The sequence below is a fragment of the Schistocerca serialis genome, chromosome 3 (assembly GCF_023864345.2).
Source record: "Schistocerca serialis cubense isolate TAMUIC-IGC-003099 chromosome 3, iqSchSeri2.2, whole genome shotgun sequence".
Lineage (NCBI taxonomy): Eukaryota > Metazoa > Arthropoda > Insecta > Orthoptera > Acrididae > Schistocerca > Schistocerca serialis.
Window position 1 is genome coordinate 424028639 of NC_064640.1, and position 18098 is coordinate 424046736.

General features: G+C 40.3%; 1 protein-coding gene across 1 annotated transcript in view; it reads right to left on the minus strand.

Annotated features, from left to right (window-relative positions):
• The window catches only part of LOC126470304 (protein unc-79 homolog), an 857658-nt gene that overhangs the window by 688794 nt on the left and 150766 nt on the right, over positions 1 to 18098 (minus strand). The window contains exon 10 of the mRNA XM_050098074.1: positions 7633 to 7774. Coding sequence (XP_049954031.1) covers positions 7633 to 7774 — 142 coding nt within the window. The remainder of the gene's footprint in view (positions 1 to 7632; positions 7775 to 18098) is intronic.

The following is an 18098-nucleotide window of genomic DNA, read 5'->3' on the forward strand; positions in this document are numbered from 1 at the left end:
ATATGTTGATTTTGATGCCACCTGGAGGATAGTAAATGTACAGATAATGTTTTCAGTATCATCCATCAACAGATAGCATAATGGCATAGCTACCTGGGCACAATCTGTATCTACCTTGTAATAGGGAATGGTCACAGGCAGAAGGCTGACTGTGGTGCAAACATGTGAAGCAAGCAGGTAACCATGCCATGGAGATACGCCTGTGATTCCTACAGCTGACTGAGTAAGTTTGAAAGGGATCAAATAGCAGCCTTCTGAGTGGCAGGATGGTCATTTTGGAGAATTGTCACCAAGTTGGACAAGCTATGCCAGTTGTGCAACGATGCTGATGTCAGAGATCATGTTAGATTATTACACCTGTAGGCAAGGTTCTGTCTACACTGCACAGACGCCCACAGGGATCATTGTACTGTAAGGGCAACAGTGGCAGATCATACAGCTGCCACATCACAGATAAGAGGGCTTGTAAACCCAGATGTGTCAACATGAACTGTTGTGAACCAATTATTAGCAGTGAGACTATGGGCACACAACACTTCTAGCTGATCTTCGACTCATGCCACAGCATCAACATGCGTGGCTCAACTGGTACCATCAGAGGAACACTTGGAAGATGCAATGGTGCCACATGGTCTTCCATCATGAAAACAGATTCTGGCAACACGGAATTGATTGTCGTTTGCCTGTACAGCATAGACTTGGTGAGTGCTGTCTCATAGAGTGAATGCAGCCAAGACACAATCTACATCTACATCTACATCCATACTCTGCAAGCCACCTGACGGTGTGTGGCGGAGGGTACCTTGAGTACCTCTATCGGTTCTCCCTTCTATTCCAGTCTCGTATTGTTCGTGGAAAGAAGGATTGTCGGTATGCCTCTGTGTGGGCTCTAATCTCTCTGATTTTATCCTCATGGTCTCTTCGCGAGATATACGTAGGAGGGAGCAATATACTGCTTGACTCTTCGGTGAAGGTATGTTCTCGAAACTTTGACAAAAGCCCGTACCGAGCTACTGAGCGTCTCTCCTGCAGAGTCTTCCACTGGAGTTTATCTATCATCTCCGTAACGCTTTCACGATTACTAAATGATCCTGTAACGAAGCGTGCTGCTCTCCGTGGGATCTTCTCTATATCTTCTATCAACCCTATCTGGTACGGATCCCACACTGCTGAGCAGTATTCAAGCAGTGGGTGAACAAGCGTACTGTAACCTACTTCCTTTGTTTTTAGATTGCATTTTCTTAGGATTCTTCCAATGAATCTCAGTCTGGCATCTGCTTTACCGACGATCAACATTATATGATCATTCCATTTTAAATCACTCCTAATGCGTACTCCCAGATAATTTATGGTATTAACTGCTTCCAGTTGCTGACCTGCTATTTTGTAGCTAAATGATAAAGGATCTATCTTTCTGTGTATTCGCAGCACATTACACTTGTCTACATTGAGATTCAATTGCCATTCCCTGCACCATGCGTCAATTCGCTGCAGATCCTCCTGCATTTCAGTACAATTTTCCATTGTTACAACCTCTCGATACACCACAGCATCATCTGCAAAAAGCCTCAGTGAACTTCCGATGTCATCCACAAGGTCATTTATGTATATTGTGAATAGCAACGGTCCTATGACACTCCCCTGCGGCACACCTGAAATCACTCTTACTTCGGAAGACTTCTCTCCATTGAGAATGACATGCTGCGTCCTGTTATCTAGGAACTCCTCAATCCAATCACACAATTGGTCTGATAGTCCATATGCTCTTACTTTGTTCATTAAACGACTGTGGGGAACTGTATCAAATGCCTTGCGGAAGTCAAGAAACACGGCATCTACCTGTGAACCCGTGTCTATGGCCCTCTGAGTCTCGTGGACGAATAGCGCGAGCTGGATTTCACATGACCGTCTTTTTCGAAACCCATGCTGATTCCTACAGAGTAGATTTCTAGTCTCCAGAAAAGTCATTATACTCGAACATAATACGTGTTCCAAAATTCTACAACTGATCGACGTTAGAGATATAGGTCTATAGTTCTGCACATCTGCTCGACGTCCCTTCTTGAAAACGGGGATGACCTGTGCCCTTTTCCAATCCTTTGGAACGCTACACTCTTCTAGAGATCTACGGTACACCGCTGCAAGAAGGGGGGCAAGTTCCTTCGCGTACTCTGTGTAAAATTGAACTGGTATCCCATCAGGTCCAGAGGCCTTTCCTCTTTTGGGCGATTTTAATTGTTTCTCTATCCCTCTGTCGTCTATATCGATATCTACCATTTTGTCATCTGTGCGACAATCTAGAGAAGGAACTACAGTGCAGTCTTCCTCTGTGAAACAACTTTGGAAAAAGACATTTAGTATTTCGGCCTTTAGTCTGTCATCCTCTGTTTCATTACCATTTTGGTCACAGAGTGTCTGGACAATTTGTTTTGATCCACCTACCGCTTTGACATAAGACCAAAATTTCTTAGGATTTTCTGCCAAGTCAGTACATAGAACTTTACTTTCGAATTCATTGAACGCCTCTCGCATAGCCCTCCTCACACTAAATTTCGCTTCGCGTAATTTTTGTTCGTCTGCAAGGCTTTGGCTATGTTTATGTTTGCTGTGAAGTTCCCTTTGCTTCCGCAGCAGTTTTCTAACTCGGTTGTTGTACCACGGTGGCTCTTTTCCATCTCTTATGATCTTGCTTGGCACATACTCATCTAACGCATTATGTACGACGGTTTTGAACTTTGTCCACTGATCCTCAACACTATCTGTACTTGAGACCAAACTTTTGTGTTGAGCCAACAGGTACTCTGAAATCTGCTTTTTGTCACTTTTTCTAAACAGAAAAATCTTCCTACCCTTTTTAATATTCCTATTTACGGCTGAAATCATCGATGCCGTGACCGCATTATGATCGCTGATTCCCTGTTCTGCGTTAACTTTTTCAAATAGTTCGGGTCTGTTTGTCACCAGAAGGTCTAATATGTTATCGCCACGAGTCGGTTCTCTGTTTAACTGCTCAAGGTAGTTTTCAGATAAAGCACTTAAAAAAATTTCACTGGATTCTTTGTCCCTGCCACCCGTTATGAACGTCTGAGTCTCCCAGTCTATATCCGGCAAATTAAAATCTCCACCCAGAACTATAACATGGTGGGGAAATCTACTCGAAATATTTTCCAAATTATCCTTCAGGTGCTCAGCCACAACAGCTGCTGAGCCAGGGGGCCTATAGAGACATCCAATTACCATGTCTGAGCCTGCTTTAACCATGACCTTCACCCAAATCATTTCACATTTCGGATCTCCATCAATTTCCTTCGATACTATTGCACTTCTTATCGCTATAAACACGCCTCCCCCTTCACTGTCCAGCCTGTCTCTGTGGTATACATTCCAATCTGAGTTTAGGATTTCATTACTATTTACGTCTGGTTTCAGCCAACTTTCTGTCCCTAGTACTATATGAGCGTTGTGACCGTCTATTAATGAGAGCAGTTCTGGGACCTTTCTGTAGACGCTCCTGCAGTTTACTATTAGCACATTAATATTGTTATTCCCTGTTGCATTTTGCCTACTCCTACCTTGCTGCGTCTCAGGAGGCGTCTTGTCGGGCCTAGGGAGGGGATTCTCTAACCTAAAAAACCCCCATGTGCACTCCACACGTACTCCACTACCCTTGTAGCCGCTTCCGGCGTGTAGTGCACGCCTGACCTATTCAGGGGGACCCTACATTTCTCCACCCGATAGCGGAGGTCGAGAAATTTGCACCCCAGATCTCCGCAGAATTGTCTGAGCCTCTGATTTAAGCCTTCCACTCGGCTCCAAACCAGAGGACCGCGATCGGTTCTGGGAAATACACAATGGCGCCAACTCAGGCCTTATGGATTAGATTAGATTTACTTTCATTCCAATTGATTCGTAGTGAGGAGGTCCTCCAGGATGTGGAACATGTCAGAAAAACAATACATGACAAATATTTGCAACTAAAACAAATAAGCTAATGTACCATTCCACAGGTCCCAAGTGGAATGAACGTCATTTTTTAATGAACACTAAGAGTCATTTTACAAATACTAATGCACTGAATTTAAAATAAAAAAAGTTTTTTATTTATTTATAAGGTAATGGTGTAGAGTGCAATAAACTACAGCTCTTGTTCACCTATGGTGCTTCTGTAGGTGATTCTGACCAGTGCTCAGTATGTGCAGGATGTTTTTAGACCTGTTCTTTTACCATTCTTGCAACAGGTATGTGATGTGTTGTTCCAATAAGACAATGCTCACTCCCACACTGCCCATGAAATTTAACAGGCTCTGCAAGATGTGCAGCAACTTCCCTGGACAGCAAAATCTCTGGACTTGTCTTGAGTTGGGTATGTGTAGGATATGATGGCGCAAAAAGTGACTGTAGCTCATGCCATAATCTGTTGTGGTCAAATGGACCCAACCATACTGGCACTGCAGTGGAGTGTTTGGTAGGTGTTTGAATTTCACTCTGAACTGGTACAGCAGTGTGGTGTACCTACTGGTATGGCAGCAAGAGTCTGATTAAAATTTCTTGATATTTGATGTCTGATACTTGTTGCTACAGTATGGCCTCATTGGCTGCTGGCTACTGCTCAGTTATACATGACACACAAACATGGTGGATCACTTCACAAATGCTGTTGATGTGTAACACAGATCAATGTTGGAAGTGGCTGCAGCAAGGTATGTTGGAAATGCGAGATACTCTGCCGACAGCTGATTTTAAGTGACTAATAACTAAACTGATGCAGACAATGCATTTTGCAGCCCTGAATTTAAACTCATGCCCTAAGCTAACCAGGACATCATGATGTGGAATGTATTTGAGAGAATGACAGTCAACAATCTGTGGTAGAACTAAAATCATGGTGATTAAAGCTAACTTCTATGACCAAATTCAAGACAGAAAAAATTCAGTTGCAGGGGTAAAAGCAAACTGTAAATCGTTGGTTACCTGAAACTATGTTGACCATGGCTACATGAGCTGTCATGTTACTAACCAATGAGCAATATTTGTTGGTACTTGGTTGCAGATTGTAGGTAACACAGCCAGATTTCAAATGAGAAAAGAATGATAGGAAAAAAAAATAAAAGGAATTAAAATTGTGGGTGATCTCACCCATTATTACAGAAATTAAATAAAATATTTCCCTTTTCCTTATCCTTACCAAAAAACTACACATTGATCTTGCCAAAAGCCGAGAAGCCATTCTTCTTAGAGTTGTAGCTCTCTGGGGCACTCTGCACTCTGTGATGCACTCTGTGTGAGCTGTGACCTCAGTGATTTAGAAATAAAAAAATACATTTAAACTAAGTAACTAAATAAAAATAACAATCAAACTCTTTTGACAAGATTTACAAATTAAAAAAAAAAAAAGGTTGTGTTTGACGACCTTTGAACCTACAATCTTCTACAAGACGGGTTTGTATGCTAACCATTGTGCTACACCATCACACTGGGTTCAGTATTTATATTTATGGTTGTGGTGATGTAGTTGCGATGATGAATTGTAGTCTTCAAAAATTCAGCCTCATGCAACGCCAGTCCAGCCTTATCTAATGTAAGCTGATCTCTGTGATTGTGATAATTTTATATGTGACTCTGAATCATATCTTCTGCAGAAGTATCCAGTAGTGTTTAGTTAGTGCTGTGTATGAAATATGTTTATTTCATTAGCATCATTGTGTATGAGCATTGTTGTTGATGTGGTTATCACATGTGATGAAATACAAAATAAAAGTTCCAGAACCATGATTTGGGATCCAAACACATCATGCTGGACAAGCAATTGGAAGTGAACTGACCAATTTTTGTGGCAGTTTGGCAATGGCAAGTAGATCAAGCATGATGTTTAATATGATAACTGAAAGAAACCAGCTCCAACATGTCAAGATTCAGCTGTCAAGTAATATTACAGGGAAGCATCAAAGAAACTGGTATAGGCATGGATATTCAAATACAGACGTATGTAAACAGGCAGTACCACTCTGCACTCAGCAATGCCTATATAAGACAACAAGTGTCTGGCACAGTTGTTAGATTGGTTACTGCTCCTACAATGGCAGGTTATCATGATTTAAGTGAGTTTGAACGTGGTGTTATAGTTAGCATTTGAGTGATGGGGCGCAGCATCTCCAAGGTAGCGATGAAGCAGGGATTTTTCCATATTACTATTTCATGAGTGTACTGTGAATATCAGGAATCTGGTAAAACATCAAATCTCCAATATTCCTGCAGCCAGAAAAAGATCCTGCAAGAATGGGACCAAAGAGACTAAAGAGAATCGTTCAATGTGACAGATGTACAATGTTTCCACAAATCATGGTAGATTTCAATTCTGTGCCATCAACAAGTGTCAGCATGTAAACCATTCAATGAACCATCATCAGTATGGGCTTTTGGAGAAGGTCCACTCATATACCCTTGACCAACATTGGACTGTTGATAACAGGGAACATGTTGCCTGGTTGGAAGAGTCTTGTTTCAAGTTGTATTGAGCAGATAAATGTGTACGGGTATGGAGACAACCTTGTGAATCCATGGACCCTGCATGTCAGCATGGACTGTTCAAGCTGGTGGAGGCTCTGTAATGATGTGGTGCATGTGCAGTTGGAGTTATGTGGGACCCCCTGACATGTCTAGATACGACTCTGACAGATGACACATACGTAAGCATCCTGTCTGATCATCTCCATCCATTCATGTCCATTGTGTGTTCTGACAGACTTCCGAAATTTCATAAGGACAATGCGGCACCCTACACTTCCAGAATTGCTCGAGGAATGCTCTTCCGAGCTTAAACACTTCTGCTTGCCACCAAACTCCCCAGAAATGAATGTTATTGAGCATATCTGGGATGCCTTGCAGTGTGTTGTTCAGAAGAGATCTCTACCCCCTGCAGGATTCATGGTGTCAGTTCCCTCCAGCACTATTTCAAACATTAGTTGAGTCCATGCCACATTGTATTGCTGCACTTCTGTGTGCTTATGGGGTCCCTACATGATATTAGGTGGCTCATCACTGTAATTGGACTGTAGTAATGACTATCATTGACACAAGATGTTACTGCAAACACCAAATATGGAACACATAACATTCATGCCCTCTGAGAATTTTTCTGTTGTTTGCTGCTTTAATCATTTAAGTTATATGAAAGTGTTGATATTCTGTGTTTTTATTCTGTGTTTTTATCAAAATGCTATATAGTGGCTCATCACTAAAATTAACACTGCAACAGACAAGTTGTCCAGCTGCAAATATTTAGCCCTACTTGTGTGAACCTGGGGTGGGCCATTTAGTTCAAACTACACAACACTATTTTCCACACAATGAAATATAAATTTAATTTACATTACCTATAATATGAGCAAAAACTTAGCATTTTAAAGAATGTAACTTCTATTTCTTATACTTAAGCAGAAATGAGTTAAACCAATGTATGAGACTTAAAATAATGCTGTGGAAAATTAATGCAAGGCAGAATATTTTTCAGGAACATGAAATGTAGCTACATAAGCATAATATGTCAGTATGCTATTAAGGGTAATTTCATAAGATATTTAACAACAAATGTTCTGACATTCATGACAGATAATCCATTTCTGCTACACATACCAGTGACCACCAACTCTTGCATAATCTGCTGGATGTGGTAACAGACAGGACACAAAAATTTTGAAGTGACTTGTACGAAGCTGGGACAACCAGTCACAAACAAAGTCCACTTTGAGGCGTTCCAATGTGCTTTCAATTTGATCTGAAATCATATAGGCACAGGAAAGAGAGATATTACTTACATGTGTGTTGGAATATTTTTACATCAGCTATAACAAATACAGTTCAATAGAATAGCCTTGTCCAATAAACTGAAGTGTTGAATTCTCCTGCTTTCCCTCTTTTACAGCATAACATTTAATCACTGGCATAGTTCATTTAGGTTATAAACATACCTACAGAAATAATGTTCTGTGCTCAGCCAACAGGTCTATTTTGGTTCTAGCATTGGAATAAAATAATTTTGAACACTGTGGATTATACAATATGCAGTTAACTGCTTTATCAACATATCAATGGACTCTGAATATTTTACAATGTGTTGTTTTGTGTGTGCCAATCAGTAGTGAGTTGATAATTCTATAAATGTTGCATGTGCTGTAGGCCTGTCCATTTCTGACAGCTTGCTTCTGAAATATTCACCTCTTTTCATTCCGTTTCACTGAATTTCATGAGACATTTCTTTTTCATTTCAATCTAATGTTGATCAACATATGTTACAAGTATCTTCTCTATTTACACCAATACCATAAGACAGATCATATAGTGAAAAATTGCAGTACATGTTCTGTTCTTCTCATAAGGCTAACAAATCGCTGATGCATTTGGTTAATTCACATGATAGATCTACTAAATGAACAAATTAATAAGCATTCCAAAAAGGTATCTAGTTTGTATTATGTACCCAAAAATGTTTTTCAGTTTCAGTGATATAAATTTTCAGGAGAAGCCTTTATTTTAAAAAAAAGTTACTATTTAACATTTATTTTGGTTTTGTACACTGAAATTCATTTGTGCTAATGGTTTCACTGGAATTGTCACATTGTATTATAAGGTCACTGGCTCAACTGCATATAGCGCAACACGGAGCTGCAATGACATAACATGGTTCTTTGCAGGTTGCCTACACACGGCCTTGCCCTCCTCAGCAGAGTAACTACAAAAGGGAACTGTATCTAACAACAAGAAAGAGTAATGAGCCAGAAACAGCCAAATATTATAAAAACTACTGTGCTACAATAAGAAAGGTTATAAAAAAGTCCAGAAATATGTGCATCATGTCTGAGATTAATACCTCTGATAACAAAATCAAAACAATTTGGAATATTATTACAAGGGAGACAGGACAACCAAGAGTACAGGATGATGGCATCACCATCAAAGCGAATGGAAACTTGATAAACAACCAGCCGGAAGTCAAAAAAATTTTGAATAATCATTTTTTAAATGTTGTAGAGAAAATAGTATCTAAATGTTCATTAGAAGAAGCAAGGCAGTTAATGGAAGAGGCCTTTTACCCACACCATTTGATACAATTGAAATTCCTCCCACCTCTCCTTCTGAAATTAGGAAGATAATAAACTCTCTGAAGAATAAAAGCTCACATGGAATTGATGGCATTTCCAGCAGGATAATAAAAGCTTGTTCCCAAGAAATAAGTGGGATTCTTAGCCACATATGTAATAGCTCTCTGAAGCAGGGTATTTTCCCAGATAGACTGAAGTATGCCATTGTTAAACCACTGCATAAAAAAGGGGATATGTCTGATGTCAACAACTACCGCCCAATCTCTCTTCTGACTACCTTATCCAAAATTCTTGAAAAAGTAATGTATTGTATAGTAGCTTCACATCTTTGTAAAAATAAAGTTTTAACAAAATGTCAGTTTGGTTTCCAGAAGGGTTTTTCAATGGAAAATGCTATATATACTTTCACTAATGAAATATTAACCGGAAGTCACCTGTTGAGATTTTTTGTGATCTATTTTTTGTGATTTTTGATTGTGTAAATCATGGAATACTTCTAGATAAGCTCAAGTACTGTGGTATGAATGGGACAGTGCTCAAATGGTTTAAATCATACCTAACTGGAAGAGTGCAGAAAGTTGAAATAAACAGTTCACATAATTTGCAAAAAACTGGTGATTTCTCAAACAGGGGAACAATCAAGAATGGGGGGCCTCAAGGTTCGGTCTTGGGTCCTCTGCTGTTCTTAATATATATTAATGACTTGCCATTCTATATTCACGGAGATGCAAAGCTGGTACTTTTTGCCGATGATACAAGTATAGCTATCACACCCGACAGACAAGAATTAACTGATGAAATTGTAAATGATGTTTTTCAGAAAATCATTAAGTGGTTCTCTGCAAATGGGCTCTCATTAAACTTTGACAAAACAAGTATATACAGTTCAACACAGTAAATGGAATGACCCCATTAATAAATATAGACTCTGATCAGAAATCGGTAGCTAAGGTAGAATATTCAAAATTTCTAGGGGTATGCATTGATGAGGGGTTGAACTGGAAAAAACACACTGAGGATCTGCTGAAACGACTGAGTTCAGCTACTTATGCTATTAGGGTCATTGCAAATTTTGGCGATATACATCTGAGTAAATTAGCTTACCGCGCCTATTTTCATTCTATGCTTTCGTATGGCATCATATTCTGGGGTAACTCATCATTGACTAAAAGAGTGTTCATTGCACAAAAGTGTGTAATAAGAATAATTGCTGGAGCTCATCCAAGATCATCCTGGAGACACTTATTTAATGAGCTAGAAATCTTCACTGTAGCCTCACAATATATATATTCACTTATGAAATTTGTTATTAACAATCTGAATGAATTCAAAAGTAATAGCAGTGTACATCGCTACAACACTAGGAGAAAGGATGATCTTCACTGCTCAAGGTTAAATCTAACTTTAGCTCAGAAGAGGGTAAATTATGCTGCCACAAAAGTCTTTGGTCACTTACCTAATAGCATCAAAAGTCTGACAGATAGCCATATAGCATTTAAAAGGAAATAAAAAGAATTTCTTAATGGCAACTCCTTCTACTCATTAGATGAATTTTTTGATATAGTATGTGGGTAATTTCCTAACCCCCCTCCCCAAAAAAAAAAAAAAAAAAAAAAATGAGTGTCATGTAATATCTTTTCTAATGTAATATCTTGTATAGACACCTTTTATTAACCTGACATGTTCCACATCATTACGAAGTGTCGTATTCATGATCTATCAAACAAGTGCTAATCTAATCTAATCTAGCTTTGCTGACTGGAGAGGGTGATATGTGATGTGAAGCTGGATTGGACTGGGCTACTGCATAGGCAACTTCACTGAGCCATGTCACACCATGGATGCTGCTGATGTGCATGTCATCATGCTACTGTTGTCAAGAGTGTTACTAACAAAGAAACAAAGAGTGGCACTGGAGTAGGTGTCACAAAAAACAAACTGAAAGGAGTTACCAATACTTCTATTCTCGACAGACCATGTGTAATTGTGAGATGTAATTTTAATTTTGTTAATAATGAAAGCTTCAGTCATGGTAACAGATGGTTTATTGTTGCCGTCTTTCAAGTTGGTGGTAGTGCTCCTGCTGCTGTTTGGTTGGAGAGTTCTAATTCACTAATCATAATGGTGAGTTTGCTAACAAGCACTTTGGGATGTCATCTCCTTAAAAGAGCACCCTGGGCACTTTGGAGCATTGGAAAAGGGGTATCTTGCCACCTTCTTTCGCTAACATTGCCAAGTTCATACATTAACATACCAATAATGTGAAAATATGGATAAAACTATAAAAAAGAAGAAGATAAAGTGCACCAATGGCCCATTGAGGCATTTAACCAACTCTATGTGGAGATTGTAGTTCAGGCTGAAGTAATTCTGTAATTTTTTGCGGTGCTTTTTGTACCATGACTTGGGCCCACACATTCAGATTATCATGAACAGGATTCAGGATTCTTATTGCAACATTTTTGGTGAGCAAGTGCTGTCCTTTCTTCTATATCTTCATGAATGTGGTGTGAATACTCCCCTCACTATGACAACAGCAATATTCAGAGGGCTGCTTACGTGCATTCATGGTTTGACAAACACTGAGGCACATGACTGCACCATGACAGGTGTGCTAAATTATCCACTCTTAACCTTATAGAAAATATCTGGACTATTGGGAATAGTGGGTGAAATGGAGCAGTTGAAATCCTGTCAGTGTCAGAAATGGCATATGCTCTGCATACCAAAGTTCTAAGGATGCCAATGCATTGGTGTGGTGGATGAGCATATGTCATTTCTGACGCGGACAGCTTAACCCTAGAAATTGCACATTTGATAGCTGTTTCTAAGGAAAATGGGTACTCCCAGAAGCAGATTCATTGAGATATGGAGTTTGGACCACCTCTAGAGGTGCATGAAGAGGAACATAGATCAGTGGCCTTTCTTCCTTATGCTGGAGGCCTATCATTTAAGATTGGACAAATTTTGAGGAAATTTAACATTAAGAGTGTGTTCTGTCCACCTTCTAAGATTAGGGCACAACTTGGCTCTGTGAAAGATGATTTGGGGCTTAGGAAACCCAGTGTATACAAAATTCTGTGTCAATGTGGGAAGGATTACATTGGCCGTTCGATTCGCACAGTTGATGATAGGTGTGTGGAACGTTGCTGTCATACGAGGCTACAACAGCCAGAAAAAAATTGGCAGTAGCAGAACACTGCTTAAATGAGGGACACAGTATGAAATTTGATGAAACCGTAGTAGTTGCCAACATTTCTGGTTTTTAGAACAGTGTCTATAAAGAGACGATTGACATTAGGTTGGCAGATAATTTAATCAACAGAGACAATGGGTTTCCTCTTAGCAGAATGTGAAATCCTGTACTATCTCACATCAAAATTGAATGCTCTTGGGTGTGGCCCTGAGTGTAATATATCATTGCTGCCAGTGTTCTACTATGGGTGGCACCACTTTCCAGTCTTGAAAGGTAGCAACTGTGATGGGTGGCATATGCACCGTGTACTGAACGGTGGCCTATTTAGGACGTCAATTTGCAGCCTGGCGTCAGTTCTCAGTGGGACTCATCAGCAGAAGCAGCATTCTCCATGAAGATGGCAACCAGTTGGATCACCAAAATATTGAGTCAAGTTGATTTTAGGATCTGGCAGTAAACCTGAAGAGACTTTCAATATTTCATAATTATATGACTATTTTGATGGTGCTGTTGGTTACAGGGCTTTTCTGTGATACTCTTGATATTCATAACATTCATCACACACTAAAGCTAAAATGTTGTAATTCAAATTAATTTATGTACTGCAAGAATGAAGTCTAATTTTACTCTTTATATTGTCCCTTATAGTGATAGTAAGAGGTTTGTGCTTCTACAATACAGATATTTTGATAATTTAGATAAAAGAGCAATGAGAGATTCTTTCATTTTATTTTAGATATACAATTCACAATTATTATTTATTGCTGCAGACGTTTTTCTGCTATGACAAAATACTAAACTACATGTGGTAAATTCTGCTACTTTGTCACATGATCAAGGAGTAGAAATCACCACCACAAAATATGCTGTAGAATAACTTTAATCACGCAACTGCATGACAAGCACAAGAAGTAAAAAACATCAGGAAACCTGTGCAAAGACAAAGATGTCAAAGAAAGTAGATCAAAGAGTGTGCAAGTCAAAACTCTAAGTTGCTGTTATTGCAGCCTGTAGCCACCACAGAGCCTCCCACCCCCCCTCCCCCCTCCACCTCAAGTGGTCTGAAGCAAAGGGGGAGGAACTGGATTGGAGATGCTGTCCTCAGTAAAATCTTGAAGCTATGTAGGTGGTCAAATGTGCCATCCCACATGGGATTTAGGAGATTCATCAACAAGAGGGATGTCCATGAGCTGTCGGCAGAGAGGGATGGAAATGGAAATAAGCGTTTGGTATCATTGGCCGGGAAGCCCCTTATGGGGCAGGTCCGGCCACCTTGGTTCAGGTCTTATTACATTCGATGCCACATTGGGTGACCTGCATGCTAGATGGGGATGAAATGATGATGAAGACAACACCCAGTCCCCGAGTGGAGAAAATCCCCAACCCAGCCAGGAATCGAACCCGGGCCACTTAGGACGGCAGTCGGTCACACTAACCATTCAGCTATTGGGGCGGACGGCAGAGAGGGATGACAATAGACAGGATGCTATCACCCAAGATTTTGGCTACTATGAGGTCCTGCTCAGTGTCTGGAGGGAGCTTGGAGGAGTTCAATAGCTGTATGTGAATTGTTGAGGCATCACCTTGCATACGCAGAAGAAGGTCGGAAATGAAGACAGTGCTGTCTCAAAGCTTGATGGAGATGTCGTCCAGGTAAACACGACATTGACAGTAGACATGTTTTGGGATGGTGTCAAGGAGTTGAGAGGAGAGCAACACTTTGAATGGTAAAATCATCATACACTTCAAGTGTTGTGTCTCATGGAGGTGTGTTGTTGACTATGGCCAGTGAATGTAAGGAAACAGGTGACTGTAGGTCATGTGTTAAGAACCAGGCTGGCTTTCCCCTACTCACTGAGACTGTCTGGCATCTGTCATTTAGTAGTATGTCCAATGTGTTCTGTCCATGGTCAAGAACCTTGTGAGGGCCTTAGTATTGGGGCTGAAAAGACGCACAGACAGGGTTGTCATGAAGCATAATGGAGGGGGAGTCCTTTGTGAAAAACACTCATGGTACTGAATGCAATTTCAGCAAAGGAATATGGATGTGGAAAATGTGTTCACATACTTGATCAACTAGAGTGGGAAGCCCATCATTGTTTGGGAGGTTATAATGTTCAATGAACTTGCCAGGAAGGAAGAGCAGTTCACCATAGAGGGTATCAACAAGCGAGGCTTGTAGGTTCTCTTTGTGAGTGGCATGTATTCTTAGGAGGATCCATGGGGGTGTCACTGACCACCACAAACCACCATGGCACATGAGTGTCACCTTTTGATGCAGTGCCAATACTTCATGAGGCTGTTGCTCTGCACGTGGTAGACAGTAGTGTGGAACTTGTCAACACTGCACAACTTGCATAGTTTGGTGAATAGCGAATATTTGAATTGGTGACCCTGACTAGTGGTATAGATGAAGGGCAACCAAAGTGAAAAATCTAGGAGTTGCCAAAAGCATGGTCAAATGACTCAGCCATAATGTTGGATAGAGGGATGGCTTTGATCGACCTTATTACTCAGTCAATGAATGAGAGTATATATTGAAAGTCCTTGCAGGAAGGCAGGGGCTGACAACGTCATTGTGTGCATGATGTAGGCGTCCTTTGGAGACGCTGGATAGTCCTAGAGGGGGCTGTGCATGACATCCAATTTACTTCTCGGGCAAGGTATACGGGCCTGCATCCAGTCACAACAGTTGTTCTTAATTTTGGACCAGATGAATCATTCAGAAACCAGTTTCATAGTGGCCTTGATGCCTGGATGAGCAAGATCATGCAGAGAGTTGAATACCACTTGTTGGAGGGGGAGAAGTACAACTGGTCTGCATATTTTGCGTCCTGTAGCATGTCTGCAAGACTGATGTCATCTGTTTGCAGGCAGCCCAACTTGCCAATCTCAATAGGGGATGTGGTAATGTTCACACTGGACAGGTAATCAGCAACAACATTGTCAAAACTGCATATATAGCATACATCTGTAGAATATTGGCTGATTGGTTCCACGTGCCTCAGATGCTGAGGAGGAGCACTTTTACTAGGATTGTGGATGGCACCTGTAAGTAGCCAATGGTTGGTAAAGCTAGTAAACTCACAATCAGTATTGTCACAGAAGTGTCTGTCTGCTTCACAAACTGTGAGGAATTTGCAGTCAAATGTAGACCACTTGAACTGGGCAGGCAAAAGCTTTTTTGAAGAAACATCTGAGAGGCTTGATGGCATCACCAATGTGCTATTGCAAAACTGATCCTATTGATGTATTTCTCACATCAGCCATGATGTAGATGGGGGCATCAAGTACTGGGGGTGCCAGCATGACAGCGTGGCTGAGAGCAGACTTGAGAGCTTTAAATGCTTGGATCATGTCATCAGTCCACAGAGCTTCCCTCACACCTGAGGTATTTTTTCCAATCAGGGTATCAGCAAGCAATGCCTGGATGGAGGTAACATAAGGAAGGTCATGATGGTACAAGTTTGTAATGCCCAGGAATTTTGTCAATTCATGATAGTTTGTGGGTCTAGGAAGGTTATGGATGCACTCAACATGGTCAGATGTTGGTTGGATGCCCTCAGTCGATACAGTATAGCCTAGGAAAGCAAAACTGTTGTGAGTTAGTTGTGACTTCTTGTAGTTGATTTTGACATCATTATTATTTAGTGTGGCCTGGATTTGAGCTAGCTGCAGTTTTCATTCCTCAGGACATCATCCAAACAGGCATATGCAAGCTGGAGGTTAAACAACAAATAATCAATAAACTGCTGCCAAGTCTGGGCTGCATTTTTGAGGTTGTATGTCATGAAACAGTACTCAGAGAGTCCAAAAGGAGTAATTACAGTAGTCATGAAGATGTTGCTCTTGAACATGGGTGTTCGGTGGTAAGCTCACAGAACACTGAACACTCAAGTACAGTTGATGAGTTGGGCGAAGTCCTGAATACGTGGGATCACACAATTGTCTATAATAGTGTGAGAATTCAGAAATATGTAGTAACTGAACAGACAAAATGAACCACCTTTCCTCTGGACAAAGTGCATGGGGGAAACCAATTGTTATCTGATGGGTGTATAATGCCTGCACCAAGTAGTTTGGTGAAGTTGTTTTAGTATAGGGCTCACCAATGTCATAAATTGTACCCCTCTGTTGTATGATGAAGGAATTATCAATGTGAGATACACTGTAGAACAACTTTAACTACTTAACTACAGAACAATCACAACAAAACGCAAAAAAAAAAAAAATTAATAATAATAAACCAGCACAAAAACAAAGACACTGAATAATATATGGCAAAAATTGTGCAAATCAAAACTCAAAGTTACTGTTTTCGGGTTGCCACACATATATAAAAAATCTACAAATATTTAGGGATGGGAAAGATTTACTATGTGTCGCACACACACACATAACCATCCGCACATACACAGACACAAGCAGGAATATAATCATAATTTTTTAGAGTTCATACAAAAAATTTCATGCATCGTATAATGCAGAGATTTCTGTTGCAGAAGAAATGTTAATTCTAAGAAGGAATAATTACAATATTTCTACATCAAGAAGGTATCGCAGGCACATATAAATAGATGTTATTATTAAACCATTGTATAGAAAAGGGGATAAGTGTGATGCTAACAACTACCGCCCAATCTCTTTTTTTGACAGCTTTGTCAAAAATTCTTGAAAAAGTAATGTATTTGAGAGTAGCATCACATATTTGTAAAAATGTCAATTTCATTTTCAGAAAGGCTTTTCAACAGAAATTCTATACATGCTTTCACTGATCAAATATTAAACGCATTGATTAACCAAACATCACCAACTGGAATATTTTGTGATCTCTCAAAGGCTTTTGATTGTGTGAATCATAAAATTCTTCTAGATAAGCTTAAGTATTGTGGTATGAGTGGGACAGTGCACAAATAATTTAATTCATATTTAACTGGAAGAATGCAGAAGGTTGAAATTAACAGTACAAATAGTCTCCAAAAATCAGTAGAGTCCTCTACATCTACATCTACATTTATACTCCGCAAGCCACCCAACGGTGTGTGGCGGAGGGCACTTTATGTGCCACTGTCATTACCTCCCTTTCCTGTTCCAGTCGCGTATGGTTCACGGGAAGAACAACTCTCTGAAAGCCGCTGTGCGCACTCTAATCTCTCTAATTTTACATTCGTGATCTCCTCGGGAGGTATAAGTAGGGGGAAGCAATATATTCAATACCTCATCCAGAAACGCACCCTCTCGAAACCTGGCGGGCAAGCTACACCGCGCTGCAGAGCGCCTCTCTTGCAGAGTCTGCCACTTGAGTTTGTTAAACATCTCCGTAACGCTATCACGGTTACCAAATAACCCTGTGACAAAATGCGCCGCTCTTCTTTGGATCTTCTCTATCTCCTCCGTCAACCTGATCTGGTACGGATCGCACACTGATGAGCAATACTCAAGTATAGGTTGAACGAGTGTTTTGTAAGCCACCTCCTTTGTTGATGGACTACATTTTCTAAGGACTCTCCCAATGAATCTCAACCTGGTACCCGGCTTACCAACAATTAATTTTATATGATCATTCCACTTCAAATCGTTCCGCACGCATGCTCCCAGATATTTTACAGAAGTAACTGCTACCAGTTCCGCTATGATATAATCATACAATAAAAGATCCTTCTTTCTATGTATTCGCAATACATTACATTTGTCTATGTTAAGGGTCAGTTGCCACTCCCTACACCAAGTGCCTATCCGCTGCAGATCTTCCTGCATTTCGCTACAATTTTCTAATGCTGCAACTTCTCTGTATACTACAGCAT